Source organism: Protopterus annectens, chromosome 3.part0 (assembly GCF_019279795.1).
Source record: "Protopterus annectens isolate FY-2018-M chromosome 3.part0, PAN1.0, whole genome shotgun sequence".
NCBI classification, from domain to species: domain Eukaryota; kingdom Metazoa; phylum Chordata; order Ceratodontiformes; family Protopteridae; genus Protopterus; species Protopterus annectens.
In genome coordinates this window covers 291,050,571-291,067,666 of record NC_056731.1, presented here as the reverse complement: position 1 = coordinate 291,067,666, position 17,096 = coordinate 291,050,571, and the positions used below count along the sequence as shown (strand labels likewise).

The window sequence follows — 17,096 nt, the reverse complement described above, 5'->3', positions numbered from 1 at the left end:
ACACCGAAAAATAACGTTGAAATCTTATAACAGCTAAGACCGAAATGTTGAAAATGGGAATGTCTATTTGACATTTTCAACATTACAGTCTTCCACCCGACGGACTTGGCTAACTTCTACTATAAATGGGGTACTTCCCTGTTCCTCAATGAAGTGCGACATCCCTCCACAGTCTCGACTAACCTCGTTCGACCTCTTTTAGTTCGATTTCCTGCCCCTTAACAATTATTACAAGGTATATATATATATATATATATATATATATATATATATATATATATATATATATCTATATATAATATGGGTCCCCTTCAGTAGATCAAACGTTTATAAGTTCGAATCACATACGGCCGAGACCATATGTTCGAACTTGTAAAAGTCCGATCTGACTGAATGGAGATCACCGTACAGAGCGGAAAGGAAAGATTTTCCATTTCCGCAATGTACTGCGATCTCAGAGTTGGTATATTTAAGTAAGGGGAGTGTGGGGGGTGTAGGGCGGCATAACCCCCCTGCTATAGATGTTTAGTTTTGCGTTTTTTGCTTTTATGTGGTTTTACGTCAGTGTTCAAACATTTTATGAGTTAGAACATATGGTTTCGGCTATATGTGGTTCGAACTCGTAAAAGTTCGATCTACTGAAGCAGATCCATATATAATATTTTATGTATGTATGTGTATAGATTAGATACACATGTGTGTGTGTGTGTGTGTGTGTGTGTGTGTGTGTGTGTGTGTGTGTGTGTTTTTACTGAATCTCACTTCACCAAAACACAAATCACTGAACAAATTTGACTGAAACCTCATTTCATAAAACAGCATTTGACTGAAAAAACTTTATTACACTAAACATTCCTTTTGCAGTCCCCCTGCTTGCCACCTTTCATAAACTCCACAGGCACACAATAGTGGAGAAAAGAGAAAAACACACTCAGTGAAACACTACTAAGACATAAACATTTACCAGAAAATTTTGTTAGAGAAACATACTTTATATATATTTTTAACAAGGCAAGCCTTACACACCCTTATTAATTCAATATACTATCTCTACACTTGCACAACATTTGAGAAAAGAGAAAAAAATGTAATGAATCACTGCTTCAGCCAAATTTGTTTTGTGAATTGTGATTCAGAAAAATATGATTCTGTCAAAACAACTGCTATCATACATGGGTTATGTTTCTTTTTTTGAACACTTACTTCAGCAAAAGAACAGAATGTGGCCATACAATTTTTGGGTTTGTAAATGTTTGTGTGTGTATGTGCTTGAGTGGTAACAATGTTAAATGATGGAAGATGGATTTGTGGAGATAAGTATGCATTTGGGGTAGTAGTCTGTGTGAATCTTAGCTGGTTACTGTTAGGAGGCATGGGAAAGTGTGTGCAGGTTAGATTTAGAGTTAAGTAAGGTGATCTAGTGTGCATGTGGTGTCTCTGAACTTGCAATAGGTAGTGGTAGTGACAGTATTTTTTTAAGGTAAGGTGCAGGGTTAGTGGCAGGGGCAGAGTTAGTTAGCAGGCATTAGGAAGTTGGTGCAAGGCGCTAAACTACACATTATGTAAACAGACCCCAAAGCAGACTGGGAGAAGGTGGGAGGGTATAATACGTTCTAAACTACTGCTCTCTCCTTAGTTGAATATCTGTTGGTAAAGTGAACGCTTCACACAGCTGCACTGTCCTTCAGATCAGCACTGCAGAAGCAATAACAAATGGGTGAAGAATACAGCCCTCCTCAGTGTCTCCCTACTGTGAAAGGAGAAAGCTAGAAACAGACCTGTTGATTAAACAAAAGTTATGTCCTTACCATAAAGATAGATCCATGTTGTCTGTTCTTCATCTCACTCAACTGTGGGTTGTAGGAATCGATGGGATCTGACGTTGGCACTGATGCACCAGGGTTCTGGCTCCTCCTCTACCCTTTATTCCCTGTGCTCCACCTAATCACATCATATTGAGTTTGCCCTGCTTAAAAATCCTAATTACTATCATAAGCAATACAATTAACTAGTAACTGTAGCCATATATCAGGCACATTTTAAGCAAATGTAAGAGATGCCTAGTTAATCCTAACCCAGTCCTCAGGAATACAAATTACAAACTGAAAGGCATGGCAGGTGGGATGTTAAACCGGATGCAAAACAGATAATGTGACTCTATGATTACATTAAGTGCATAACTTTCATATCCAGTGTTGTCTAATTTCATCTGATTCACCTGTGAGACAGATTCCCAAGCACTAATGCCTGGGTGGCCTCGTGGAAGGATATTCCTGAGAATGGTGGAGCCAATGAACAAATGGGATCTAGACTGTACATCCAATCTGTAGTGAGAAATAAAGGAGTGAACTGTAGACAAAGTAGCTGCTGCTCGGACATTATCAATAAGAAGTTGGCCTGCAAATGCTGTAGATGCAGCCACCACTCCTGGTTTAATATGCTTTTGGTTTAGATTGCAATACCAAGCCTTTCTGCAGAGAAAGCAACAAATAACTGGTCCGATTTCCTGAATGGTCTTGTCCTGTGAAGGTAGAATCACAACTGACTATACAAGTCTGGCATATGTAATATGTATTCACTTTATTAGAAAATAATGTTAAGAAAACTGGTAAAAGAATAGATTGGTTCAATGCAGATTCAGATGCCACTTTTGGTAGGAAAAAACATTGGTTCTTAAAAAAACTCTGTCCTTTTGAAAGACCAGATGCAGTGGTGTAAGAAAGGGCTTGTAATTCGGAAAGCCTTCTGGCTGAAGTTACTGCTTCTAGAAAGATCATTTTCCATGAGAGAAAATTGATGTCTAATGATGCTGTGGGTTCAAAGTGTGATTGATTTAATTCCTGTAACATAATTGTAATGTCCCAGGGAGGCACTAGGTCTTGAATAGGTGGCCTAAGAAGAAAGGTTCCCTTTAAGAAGGCTTTTGATATTTTTAAGGAGGCTGTGAAGGAATTGTGGTTTAGCTGGAACCAGCCTGAAAGAACTCTGAAAGAAACTAGAATAGTAGGAACTGGAGTTGAGAATGGGTATAGACCTTATGAAAATGTCCAGATACAACTTTTTCCATCTACTGTGATAAACCTTGGTAGTAGAGTTTTTCTGGGAAGACGTGAGAAAGCATACTACCATCTCTGGCTAATATTAAAATTGGAGGAACCAAGCAGTCAGCTTAATGGATTTCTGATCCGGAGGAGGCAATCTGGGTAGGTGAGAAAGGCGATCTGGAAAGTGGTCCAGCATCCAAGGTGGATGAACTACTAGATGCCATAGAAAGGGGAAACCACATCATCAGGGCCAAAAGGGGGCTATGAGGATTATCCTGGCTTTTCACATCCTTGCTTTCTATATGAATTTGTTCATTAATGGAAGTGGAGGGAAGGCATGGAGAAGACCCCAGGCCAGTGATAGGCAACAGCATCACTCGATGACCCTCCCTGTGGAGGGACTAGGGCAAAAAAACTGCTGCACTTGTAGCTGAGGTAGGAGGCAGAAAGATCATAGCAAGGTTGCCGTCAGTGACTGAAAATCTCTGCAGCCACTATTAAACTTGGGGACCACTCATGAGGCATCAGGATACACCTGCTCAATTTGTCTGCTATAACACTGGAATACCCAGAGATGTGCATTTCTATGAGAAAATGTTGTGAAGATATCACCCATTGCCATGCCCTCATGGCTTCTCAACATAAAGGGTAGGATCGTGTTCCTCCCTGTTTGTCTAGATACCACATTACCAACATACTGGCTGTCCAAATAGCTATAATAACTCTAGGGAGAGCATCCTGTAAGGCCTGCGATGCTAACAGGACTACTCTCATCTCCAGAATATTCATATGGAATTTTGCCTCTGTCTGCAACAGTAGCCTTGGACAGTGTTTCCCTTGAAGTCCCCCCCCCAACCCAAGAGGGAAGTATCTGTCATCACTACTGCTGCAGGAGCAACCCTCAAGATGGTAAGCCTCTCTGTCAATGATGAAGATGTTGTCTATCAAAATACATGGTTCCTGCAATTGAAGTGATTCATATCTTTGAATGAAGAGGACTGTGACCCTGTGACCATTGCACTGAAGCACTCTCAAGTGATATCTTGCTAAGGGAACCATGCGGATGGTCAAAGTCATTAACCTTAGAATCTGAAGTACTAGGCTGGCTGGGGGAGAATGATGTCTCATGAGAGGTGAAGCTGTCAGTTGGCTGGAAAGCACCCTGTGAGGGGGAAGGTTGACTAGTTAAGAAGCCACATTCAGGCGTCATCCACTGAATGCTGTAGCTTGAGTTGAAGTAAATTGAATTTTTTCCATGTTGATGGTAATGCCCAATTCCTGAAGCAACCAGAAAAAGAAGTCTCTGTGTTGACACAATGTTATATCTGATGTAGCTGTTAGTATCCAATTGTCCAAATATGGGAATACCTGGATCTCTAGCAGATCATTAGCACTCTTCAAGAAAAATCTTGATGTGTGGATGGGAAATAGGAAATACACCCCGGGGATCACTTCTGTGTCTCTGCTGGACAGTGGCACAGGAAATAACTTTCTTGGGTAGCGTAAGCTATGGTACCTTGCTGGCTAGGCTTACGCAGGCCATTGGGCCGATAGCCTAGTACCTACCTATGAACCTATGAAGCTGTGCTGCTGCTACTAGTGCCACCATTTTGGTGAACACCCTGGGGGCTATGGTGAAAACAAAAGGCAGCACCCTGAACTGACAGGCTCCCAGCCTGAAACAGAGAAAATCTCCTTGAATGCCTCTTTATTTTGATGTAATAGTATGTGCCCTTGAAATCTATCGAGCATACCCAGATGTCCTTCCTCAGAAGAGGCAAACTGGACTGAATTGTCATCATCAGGAATTTTGTCTGTTTCACAAATTGATTTAAATGACTCTGGTCCAAAATGGGTCTGAGGTTCCCTGTTTTCTTTGGAACTAAAAAGAACTTTGAATAGACTCCGGATACTTGCTGGTCTTTGGGGACTGGTAGGACTCTCTTTATTTTCTAGTAGCTTTAAAATTTCTGCTTCTACTAGTTCCTGCTGGTTGGGTGGAACGTCTGGAACCAATCTCTTCTGTTTTGGAAGATGGGAAAATGGAATTAGACAGCCACAGGAAATAATGTTATCACCCAGGAATCTGTTGTTTATACTTGCCAGGCTAGAGGATACAGAGCCAATCCCACCCCACCCCCAACTGCCTCCACAGCACATCAGTCAGGCATCCTATCAGGAAGGACAAAAGGGTTTCTCAGAAAAAGGCCCTCTGAAACCCTGATTTGTTCCTGCTCCTGGGGAGATGTCCATTCTAATGCCCTCTTCCTCTGCCACAGGGAGGATGGTCACTAGAAGTCTGCTGGTAATATCTCTGTGACTTCCTGAACCACATCTTCTTACCATTCCCCTGATTCTTAGAAGAGGATCTCTGAGGAATAGAGAAGCATATTCCAACAGCTGAGAGGCTTTGAGTCGGAGTTTCCTTGACCTTAGGACCAATCAAAGTGGATCCATCATAATGGGCATTAATAAAGGACGACATGAAACTTTCTGCAAAGTCACATACTGCAATGCTGGTGCCTGCTGCCCTCACTGAGCCATTGGCTGCATTAAACATCAGCTACGTGGCCAAGTTAGATGAGGACTGAAGGGTGGATTGCTGAGATTCTACTGTTTTGTGAATCTGTTGGCAGTACCCTTGAGAGACAGAGATTTGCAGATGTCTTTGTCAAACCTCTCTGAAATCGAGTGACATGCACCAAATGGTTCAGTGCTGGTAATACAAAAGATGATGAAGCATATGTCCATTTCCCCAAATGATCCAATGCCCTTGACTCCTTGTTAGGAGGACAGAATGAAGTGCTCTTTTGTCTGAAGGTGCTGAAAAGATTTTGTCGGGCTTCTTGGGAATGACTTCAACCACATCAGGATACTTCCATGCCCGTTATGTCATTAGGTCAAGTAAGGGGTCAACAGGAAGTACCATTCAGGATGCTGAACCAGAACCAAAAGCCTCCAGGAAAACAGACTCTTCTGGAAAAGGATATATGGCGGACCAACCCCTTCTGTTTCATCAGTTCCAAAATTTCTCTGAAAGTGACATCTTCAGGTAGGGATCTGGGAGCTCCTTCTCCTTCATCCAAGTCTGTTATTAGTGACAGACTCCAGGCAGGAGTTAATGTGTTTCACTTACATGGCTGCTTTCTGTGAATTTGCTTTGTAGGAATGTTGTAGGGTTCTGAGTCAGACTGGGAGCTTATCAGATAAGCCTCCTGGGGTCTTGGTTCCAACTGTCCCTGTCTGACAGAATGATGATGGATAGAGTCAGATTGAGTGAGCAGAGTTCAGGTGGAACAGGTCTTGATGAATGCATCTTATCCCTCAGAGTCCAGAGGTTTCGCTGAAAACCTTGAAAGCTGATGACACTACCAGCTATGAAGGGATCCTCTATGATAGCCTTAGTAAAGCTAACCGAGTGGCCTTGACTCCAAAGCAGATCTTAGAGTCAAACTATTGAAAGCCAAGGCACCGAGAGGTAGGGACAGCTCTGAGAGTCACAGTGTTGACCTCTCCTCCTGCTCCTAGGTACCAAAGACACTGCTCAGAGAGTCTCCTGGTTCTGAATGCATTGCAGCAAAGAGAGGAAGGGATCCTGTTGAAATTAAAGTGGGGAAAGCCATCAGACCCGATACAGGAACCTCACAGAAGACTGGCATTGAGTCAACTGGATCCAATGGCCAGATCGGTGTCAGGGTGGTAAAGAAGGGCTGGCCAGTACTGTACTCTGTATGTTCAAGGGTGATGGGACGAAGACAGCTCCAAGCTGAATTTGAGCTCTAAGGAATCTCCTCATCACTGTGTCGAAATCCTGCTCTGAAAGACTCCTGTAGGACCGGGTGAAAGATGCCAAGGAAGGTCTGGATGATCTCCTGTCTTATAAAATGGGTGACTGTAGAATGGGACTTTTGGGGTCGATTTAACAGACAAATGGATCTGAGTAGTTGATGGATCTGATTGCCAAGGAATCTTTGGATCAGGTCCTGGAATAGGAGCTGGATCCAGTGTTCTATCGCCACTTATTTTTCTTTTTCTTTATTTTTTTCCTTTGATTTAAACTTTTCAGTCTCTTTGCTGGCTCGAGATGTTGAAGTAGAGGGAGTAGACTCAGCAGGAAAATTCCCCTTAAATATCAGCTTTTCTTTCCTTTGCTGCAGTGCCCTAGCACTTGAGGAAGTGCAAGCTTGCCATGGGGTTTCCCAGATGCTTTGCCCCCAGGCAGTAAACACATTTTTGGTGAGGATCCTGTGGTGATAATGTGTGCCCCCACTCGGTGTGTTTTGCAAAACACCAAACACAGCACTGTATAAAACACTCATTTAATTGAAAAAAACTTGTTTAATCTAAGAAATAAAAATAGTAAGAGGTTAGTTTTTAGATCTGATGAGGCACATTTGGTGTGAAAGCGCTCATCTGTTATATAAATTTTACTATTTTTATTGTTTAGATTAAACAAGTGTTTTATACAGTGCTGTGTTAGCTGGTTCATTTTACTTGCTGCTTTTGAATTTGTTATTGTACCGACTTTTACCTGCTCAGTTTGATTCTGTTTCCTGTGTTTTTTTAAAACCCTGTGTCTCTGACATGTTGGACCACAAATAACAATATGCAACTATCACAATAACATAACAATCTGCACGCAATAGAAGACTCTCAAACTGCACAGCTGAGTACTTCAAACACTATATATATAAATGAACAGCACTGCGCACAAAGAAAACAATAGAACTGCAAACACTTTACTGCTGATACTGCTAAACACCACTACAACTACTAGTTTTACTAACAATCCTACAGGACCTAAGAAAAAACACTAAATTATCACTATTCTATAGTGGAGGAGGACCAAAGAAAAAACACTAAATTACTATTTCTTATTTATATATATATATATATATATATATATATATATATATTTTTTTTTTTTTTTTTTTTTTTCTTGGAGGTACAGGCCAAAATGGAAGGACTGTGGCTGACCAAGTTCACAGATGACTGCAAACTGGGTGCCATAATCGACTCTCTAGCCGACACAAGCATCCTCCAAAGGGGCCTCATAGAAACAGACAACTGGTGCCAGAGCCATGGCCTCAAGCTAAACGCCAAAAAGTGTATAGTCATCCCCTTTGGCAAAAACAAAGTGCCCACAAATTACCACATAGGTGGTAATCCATTAAGTACAGAAGAAGTAATTAGGGACCTGGGGACCCAAGTTGATAGCAATCTCTCATTTGACAACCACGTGGCCAAAGTGGTTAGAAAAACATTTTATATAGCCCACCTAATCATGAAGGGATTCACATCTAGATCAGGGGAGGTCATCGTGCCTCTTTACTCATCCCTCATCAGGCCCATAATTGAGTACAATGCCTCTTTTGGGATGTACCTTACCAGACACCTGCAGCAACTGGAAAGACCCCAAACGTACCTCACCAAGAGGATCAAAGGGCTCAAACAGATGCCATATGCTGCCTGGTTAAAGAAACTCCAGCTCTACTCAGTGGCATACCGCCTGCTCAGAGGCGATCTGTGCCTGACGTACAAAGCTATGTCCAACCCGGAATTAACAGACATGCTGCACCTCAGAAAATCCAAATCCCATCGAGCTACGCGCTCGAGAGACTTGAACCTCAGCACTGAAATAAATAGGACATGCTGGAGGGACAGATTCATAACCCAGAAGCTCCCTTCACTCTGGAATAAAATCCCAGTCCAGGTTAGGCAGAGTCCCTCATTGACTCTCTTCAAGAGGAATCTTGATGAGTGGATGGGAGATCGTAGGTTTACCCCAGTTATCACTTCTGTGTCACTGTTAGACAGAGGCACAGTATACTAACCTCGAAAAAGGGCATAGCAAAATTTATTTAAAATGGGTGGCAAAAGCCAAACGCACTCTGGCTAGGCTTATAAATGCCCTAGGGCAGATAGCCTAGTATGAACCTATGAACCTATGAACTACTATTCTACAGGGGAGGAGGAAGGAAAGTATATCATTTATTTTGATGAAGAATGAAATTCAACAGAGCCCCCAAAGATGAGACAGAAATCTTTGGTGACAAACAAGATCTGAGGTGATTAGGTGGAGCACAGGGAATTATGGGTAGGGGAGGAGGCCAGAAGCAAGATCTTCCTAATTGGTGCCAAGGTCGGATCCTATCGGATCTGAAAACCCACAGCTGAGTCGGACAAAAATAAAGTACAGCTGTTTACACTTACCATAAGTGTAGCCATTCAAATGTATTAACTGTTGTAGTCTTGACTTGTGGGATTTCCAGCCACAGAAGCCACTGGCCAGCCCGACTACCAGAAAATATTTTCCCCTCCTCCAGAAGCAGCTGGATGTCCTATCCAAAGTCACTACATTTGGGTATAAACGGAGTCGGCAGGCGCCATTACCTCAGTACTTTCTTGGCCCCAACAAGTAGGAGCCCAGCAGTACATCCTTGAGGTCAGGGGTCTGGAACACTGGATTCCTGAATAAGGTTGAAGGAGGCAGGGGGGGGGGGGGGGCACCCTGATTGAGAAGGTGAATATTCTAGCCTACACCATAGGAGGCTTCCAAGGCATCATAGCCAAAGTGCAAAGAGTGTTAAGCCACCTGAGAGCAGAAGCTGCATAGAATCATTAATTCCATTGAGAGGACCTTCTTTTCAGTCGCCATCACATTTTGTTTCATCTGGTCAAGAACACTTTCCTGGTTCTTCACCATATGAAACTGTCAATTCAAAGCCCTCATGATGAGGGTAGCAGAGGTATAGACATTCTTTCCAAACCTGTCTAAGGCTCTGCTTTCCTTGTCTGTAGGCAAAGGACTTTTGGAACAGATAGTGTTTGCTCCCTTAGGGCCTGGAGTTTCCACTTCAGGATCTGGCAAAGGGCTCTTAAAACGGTATTTGTGGGGCTCTAGAACCCTGTAAAATCTGCCAGGTTTGAGGGGCAGGGGACAGAAAGCATGGTTGTAAAGAAGAATCTAGGAAGAGATTGTCTACCATATCTAAGAATGGGGGAATGACAGGGGGTTTATGTGTGGGGAGATTAAGAAACTGCCTATTCCTCTTGTTGGATTGGGGGTAGACCTTAGCTTCCCATTTAAAGTGCTCCCTCATATCCTCAGCGGGGAGGCTGAGGCAAGGTTATCCTCAGAGTCAGAATCCCCATAGGAAGCAACAGATGCAAACTCCTCAAAGGTAACATCATTATGATCAAAATCATCCTCTGAGTCAAAAGAGTCAGAAAACTCCCTCTTTCTTTTACCAGGGGATGCTTTGGGGAGAGGCATCTGGATCTGACCAAGGAAATCAAATCCTCAAGCAGTCTCAATAGGTCTTGTTGGTACGCCTGAGAGTGGGAGCTGGTAGGCCTAGACTGAGGTGAGGTGGGTATGGCATTTTTGTGAGTGGCCTTAGATTTTGACTTAAGGCTGACCTCTACACTGGTACCTGGACGAACAACCAGCTCCCATGAGTGGTAGTCCTACATGATCTCCTGACAATGCAGAGAGACACTGTTGATTTAAGAGCGGTCGTCTGAAGCCAGATTCTGTGAAGGACCCAACTAACAAACTAAGTCCTTCAGCTTGTAAGAAAGTAAATAAGATTTCTTATTACAATGAAGAAAACGTTTGGCAGTTGGTGGATTTGTTAGGGTTGTAAGCTTTGGTTCACGTGGTACAGGGTTTTGATTACCTCAGCCCTTATTTGCTTCCTGTATGACCTTTAGCAAGTCACTTACCTAGACATTAATCTTAGGTTACCCCTGTAAAGGGACTGTACAGTAGGCTTACTTGGTTAACAAGTAAGATTACTATATTACATGATGTACACTAATACATTTACATGTATATATTTATAATCACTTACTGAACTTTAATAAACTGGTAACATAGTACTATATTGTATTACTCTTCAGTGAGTTTATTTCCATTAATAAGAGTGTCTATATTAGCACAGCAACACACTCTAGCAACATATGAACTGAAATCCAAACTGTGCAAGCAAAAAGAATAAACTCCAGAAATTGGAAGCCAGGTTCATTCTCCACATTTTGGGAGAAGGTTATGTGGGGGAAGTGTACCCCAAATTTGAGAGATACAGATCTTGAAGAAATGTGTTGAGAAAATTATCTCAATTAGAAAGTTGCCAGCTGTTATCAACTACAATGTACCTTTTGAAGTGCAACCTATTAAATGCACTTTTAATTAAAATGTGCTTGAGCAGAAGACCAGATTATTTTAACCCTTGGCTATGGCAAAGAAGGGGTATGTGGTGTAACAATCAGGCTTAAGACTTGGAAGTAGAAGACAACATGCTCTAAATGATGCAGGGTGAAACAACTTGGATTACAGCCATCAGCTAAAGCACTTAAATATAACCATTAACAATTGTTTGCCTACTTGTAAAAATCAGAACCTTCATCTCTGATGCCTAAGCTATAGTAAACTGAAAATAAATAAATAAATACATAAAATTCTCAAACACAAAATGCAAAAGGAAAGTACACACCTGTTTTGTCCCAGACATATCTTGCTTCAAGGCCCACAGCTCTGCAGCAAAGTGTGAAGCAGTTGGCCCACTCTCCACATCGACCCCTTCTAGTTTCCAGGAGTTTCTCAGGATTGTTATACCTGTAACATCATATAAACAGTTCAAATTAAATCATAAATAAAAATTTAAATTAAACAATCTCAAGTCAGGTTACTTGGATGTACTACACATAATTCAACTGAGATCTGTTATTTGAGCTACCTGTCAGGAACTCCAGCAACTGATCTCATTATGAATATCATTAGTGATGTCTAACCTTGCAAGTAAAATCCTGTGCTGAAATTGGTGGCTAACTGACTTCAGACTTTTTGAAAATATTTGTCAGAGCCATGTCATATAGTATCATAACACTTAACACCTGCTCCATGAAAGGCAGATATCTGTAAAACATTTGGAGGATTCTTATTACACTCCTATGTAAAAATTTTGAGTTTTAATTGCCTTAAAAAATCTGATCTGCAAGGTAGTAGATGTACTGTAACTATAATCATTACTGCCTCACTGTCTTTTTGATCCCGCTATCAAAGCTTTGGGGGAACTGCATTCACTCATCACTTAAGAATCTGTGCAGTAATAATCTCCATTTGAATTCCCTGCAAGGCTTTAGAGTTTGCCACTGAACTTATGCTGCCCTGCTGTTTGGTATACTTGCTGTCATGTAAACCTTGGCAAAGTAGCTGGGTCAGGTACTCTTGTACTCTAGCATTCAACATTGCTGTTTGTGACAAACTTAAAGAATATCTTGTAAACTATGGTCTCCTACTCACTGTATGCATATGGCTTACAAGCTGCCTAACAGACTAACAGGAAATAATGCCATCTCAATATCACTGAACGTTACGCAGAGTCCCACAGGGCTCAGGGTTAAGCTCTCTACTTTTCATTAGTTTTATGATGTGGTTGAATGTTGTGGGAATGAAAGATTCATGCAGTTTCCTGCTGACTCGGCAAGTCTTCTTTATTTATTTACATTTGTTAACCGGGAGAGTCCGACTGGACACAGGTCTGTTTTCAGTGGAGGCCCGGGGAGAAAAGCTCAACATTAAGTATTATTTGCATTATACAGTTAAAAAAAACATAGCATTTAAATATAGACATTAGCCCAGTTAAGGACGCAAGACAAGAAGAAAACAGATGCAAAACAGCTGTAGAGCACAGTACAATTTTAAAATATGGTGACATACTAAACATGGTTAAAATGTAGTTGAGATTCATCAGTGAACAATTGATACAAACTGTTTTTGAGGTACATAACAGCCATTAGCAGTTGTTGCTACAAGAAGTTAGTATTATGTGGTAGGTAGCTGGGAACATTAGTAGCCAAGCTTGCTAAGAGTAGGTTGTTAATAGGGGGCTGAGGGAGGTAGTGAGTGGGAGGAGTGGATGGTATTAGATAGGGGGTTGCAAGGGCATATCTGGCAAGTTTTGAAGTGTGATTTTAGTAAGGATTTAAAGTGGGTGCAAGAAGTTACAGAGGTAATTGAGGATGGGAGGGAGTTCCAGAGTTTGGCTATAGTGCAGGAGAATAATGCTTCTCCAGCAGAGCAACGTTTTAGTAATTTTTAAACAACAGAACATTTATGACTCGATACAAACGTAGAGTTATGGATTCATCACGATGTTGGCAAAGACTTAACATTTGCTTCTTCCTAGCAAGTGCCGTAAAATTCTTAACTACTTTCCTGTATCTTTTTTCTTGATAGCTTAGCTACTGATACAGTTCGCTTCACCAAATTACTTGCTCTAATAATAAATAAGCAGCTGAAGTTTATTAAACACTTAAAATAACTATTCTTGCTAGAACAAGCCAAATGCTGTGTTAACTCTATGGGACAAAAACATCATGTATTACCTAGTGCTAGCCTCGCTACAGCAACTACGTTTTTAATTCACTTTAATTTTTATTACCAAACCTGCAGTCTTTAATTCTGCGTAAACTTGAAGAGAGTTTATAATAACAGCCATGTTTACTGCTAGTCAAGATGTACTGCTGTACATACATCTTTGCAGTCCAAAACAGCTAGCATTTACCTAGGAACAGCTGATCAGCCCATTGTAATTCACCCATAAGCTACTGTTCTCAAGTAAATATCCATCTTTAACTGGAATGCTTACACTGTGTAAATTCAGCATGATATAAAATCCTCTACTAGACATTTAGTTGACAATCACAGATCAAAAAATAAATACGGAAATAATCTGGAATAGGCTCTTCTATCTTTTACGACATTGCCATTTGGGGAACAAATAAGTCAAAGGAGCGTATGGTTTTATAATCTGAGTAGAGACAGACAAGATATTTAAAAGAACTTTTTGACACACGTGGATTTGAATGCATACTGAAATATCTTACAGTCTGGAAATGGCATCATGGTGTAACATGACAACAAGAATATACGTAGCATGTTAAAAGCATTATTAAATAGCAATAGAACATAAACTTCTTAATTACCACATCATTATTCTATGCATATAATCTCTCATGCTCCAAAATTACAGTTATAGCATTTTCTCTAAAATATAAATTAGATCACTTTGTACATTTCTGGCTGCTAACTGGCTCTCAAAATTATTTACACTGCTCAAATTACAGTATAATATATTGTGTATATGCTGCATAATTCTTGACACCCAGCTCTGTTTATTATTTTTTATAAATAACTTTGGTCCTCCTTGCCAAGGCCATCAAGTCATTGTTTACCCTAATGACCCATTTGTTCCTCCAGTGGTCCAACAAAGCCAAATTGCCAGATGAGGTGAGTGATAGGCTAAGGAAACTCATCATCCATGGCAGTCTCAATGTTTTAGCCCTACTATTTGTCCCACTTCATGCCCAAAATGAAGTGATGTCAGTGCGGATGATCTATGTCCACAGATAAACTGTCAGCTTGTTTCTTAATATTTGTGGTGGGGATTAAGCCCACATTCTCCATTGTGTATCACTGTACTACAAGAAAATCCTTCCCTCGCCTGTTAAGAAAGAAAAATGTTGCTCATTTACAGCTCAAAGCCAACCCCTTCTGTTCTGCTAATCAAACCTGGGTCTCCTTCTCAGCTGCAGAATAAGTCCTGACTTCAGCTCATGTGATCTGGGTTTGATTTGTGGCTTGACCAACTGATGGGAGTTGGTAGGGGAGGGTGGGCAGAGTGGGGCACATCCAGACACTCAGTGCAGCAGTTCCCTCAGAGTAGGGGTTAGGATGCAAAGTACATGGCCTGGAGCAATTGTTATGCTCAACAAGCCACCAATGGGTAATAAACCACATACTGGGTGTGCTGGAACATGCGTTCATGTGAAGAAGGCATAGTGAACCCTGCTGTGCCACACTTGGGCTTGATCCTTCACCTAGAAAAAGGGTTCAGGCCATTATAAAGGTCAAGGTTTTACAGAATTTCCCACCGTAGATGAACAAGCAGGCTTAAAACCTTAAGTCCAGTTTGGGGTGGTTTGGCAGTTGGCAGGCATGGTGGGTGGGGGTGGGGGTGGGGGACAAAAAAATTTAGAAAAAAAAAAAACTAAGTCTCCTGATTGTCAATTACAGCTTGTGCCACTAAGCTAGCAGCATTACTTCATTAGTCATTAGTTTATATAAAAGGGTTGAACTGCTCAGTTTACAGTCTGCCTTACTGAATGTGTATTGATGAATCTTTTTTATTTATACCTTTTTGGATTACTTTCCACTTAACTGCTAACAATTCTGCATTTCACAGTAACAGTACTGCTAAGTAATTATACATGGTGCTATGACTTAACATGTCGCATGTCTTAAAAGTTTCTGTTAATTTGGTAGAGCTTTTCATCCCAGAACTTCCATGAAAATAGGAATCCTCCCAGTTGTGCAATAACTGTTTTCTGTACACGTCAGTACAAGAACAGCAGCAGTAGTAGATACAGCTGGCGTAAGTTAACTGTTCACCTTCCTGATTTTAATGTAAACAGAAATACAAAGGACATTGTTTAAAAAAAAAACAGGTAACACTATTGACAGACCTAAGCTTCAAGGAGATACTGCCAGCAGTGACATACACAACATTATCTTGCAGTACACTGTTTGGCACACCTAGCACTCCTAGCAATGGCTGTCAAGGACTAACCTTCTAATGACTGTGTTCTGCAAGATGAGACCCTAAGGGACTCCCCTGTGTTCAACGCTCAAGATACCGGTGCTGTAGTAGAGAAATGCAGTACTAATCCTGTTGTATCGGGGGGGTGGCCGAATGGTTAAGGTGTTTGCCTTACAAACACAAGGTGCCAGGTTTGAGTCTCACAAGGGATAATTGGCTAGGCTTAAAATGGCTCACAAGGGCAGTTAGCTTAGTACTAATCTATGAATCTATAAAATTTGCCGCATTTCAGGAGCTCTGATGGGTAATACTAACATCTGATGAGTAAAATGTGCATTGCTCATCTGACATAGCTGAAGACAGTATGTTTTACAAATATCTCTTTAAAGCCCATTTAAGTGTAAACATTAATTCTGCACCTGAGTAAATGTATTGCTTAAAATGGTGTGAAAAGCAAAGTGCTTTCTAGTATGCAAAGTCCATAATTAATACCTGACATGATTCTTGCTTGACAATGTATTTAGGCATGTGCTGTGAAATGTTTGATAGCATGGTACTTTGAAAACAAGGTACACTTGAAGGACTGCACATTTCTCTGGTATACTATGGATGACGACATAGCCTTCCCTGACTTTGGATGCATCCTGCAGACTAAAGGAAACATGAAATGCCTAAGCTAGTAGTCCAAAATGTTTTAACTATTCACTTTTCCAGCATACTAAATGGGGGTCAAGTACAGTGAATGTCACACCGGGGACAACATTCTGCACACAGTAATAAATGTGGAGAAGGACATACTAGGTGCCTTAGATAAGGTAGAGATACTGCTACTAATAAGGTATGAAAAGTGTGACTTTCTGCCTGCATGTATTAAAAGGTGAAGAAAGGTAGGAAGGATATCCTTGCAGTACAGAAGGTATAAAACAATGCTGGAAAAGGGAGGAAAACAAGCCATCTGTTGTCTTTTGGGAAAATTCTCATCAGGAACAGGACTTAATGTCATAAGGAATTAAAACTGATTTCTTGTATTACTGCAACAACAGCAGGCTCTGAGAAGCACTAGGTTTACTAAAAGTTGTAATTTCCTGCTAGATTTTACAGCCCAGCCTAGGACTGCAAGTAGGATGCAAAGTAAAAAAGGAAAGTTATGTGAGTGTTCATGAAATTGTTGGTCTGATTCCATGTGTAATGGTGGCTGAGGATAACTTATTGTCCTTGACACTGATTCTGATTCCATACAATATTTTTCCCATTCCTTAAACCCTCTTGAAGATGAATGTAACTTCTTGAAAAAAAAGTTCCATAGCTTGAAATTCATGGTTTAATCACTACAGGTAGCTGCCACTTCATTATAATATAGATACATTTTAGTTGATTGACAGCCCTATTACCAAGTCCTGAAAAATAATGAGCAAAACAACTTTTCCTCAAACCTTGGAGGTAATGT

General features: G+C 40.9%; 1 protein-coding gene across 1 annotated transcript in view; it reads right to left on the bottom strand.

Moving 5' to 3' along the window:
* The window catches only part of NGLY1 (N-glycanase 1), a 714,901-nt gene that overhangs the window by 186,033 nt on the left and 511,772 nt on the right, over window positions 1-17,096 (bottom strand). Inside the window, exon 6 of the mRNA XM_044064776.1 lies at window positions 11,543-11,664. Within this exon, the coding sequence (XP_043920711.1) occupies window positions 11,543-11,664 (122 nt within the window). The remainder of the gene's footprint in view (window positions 1-11,542; window positions 11,665-17,096) is intronic.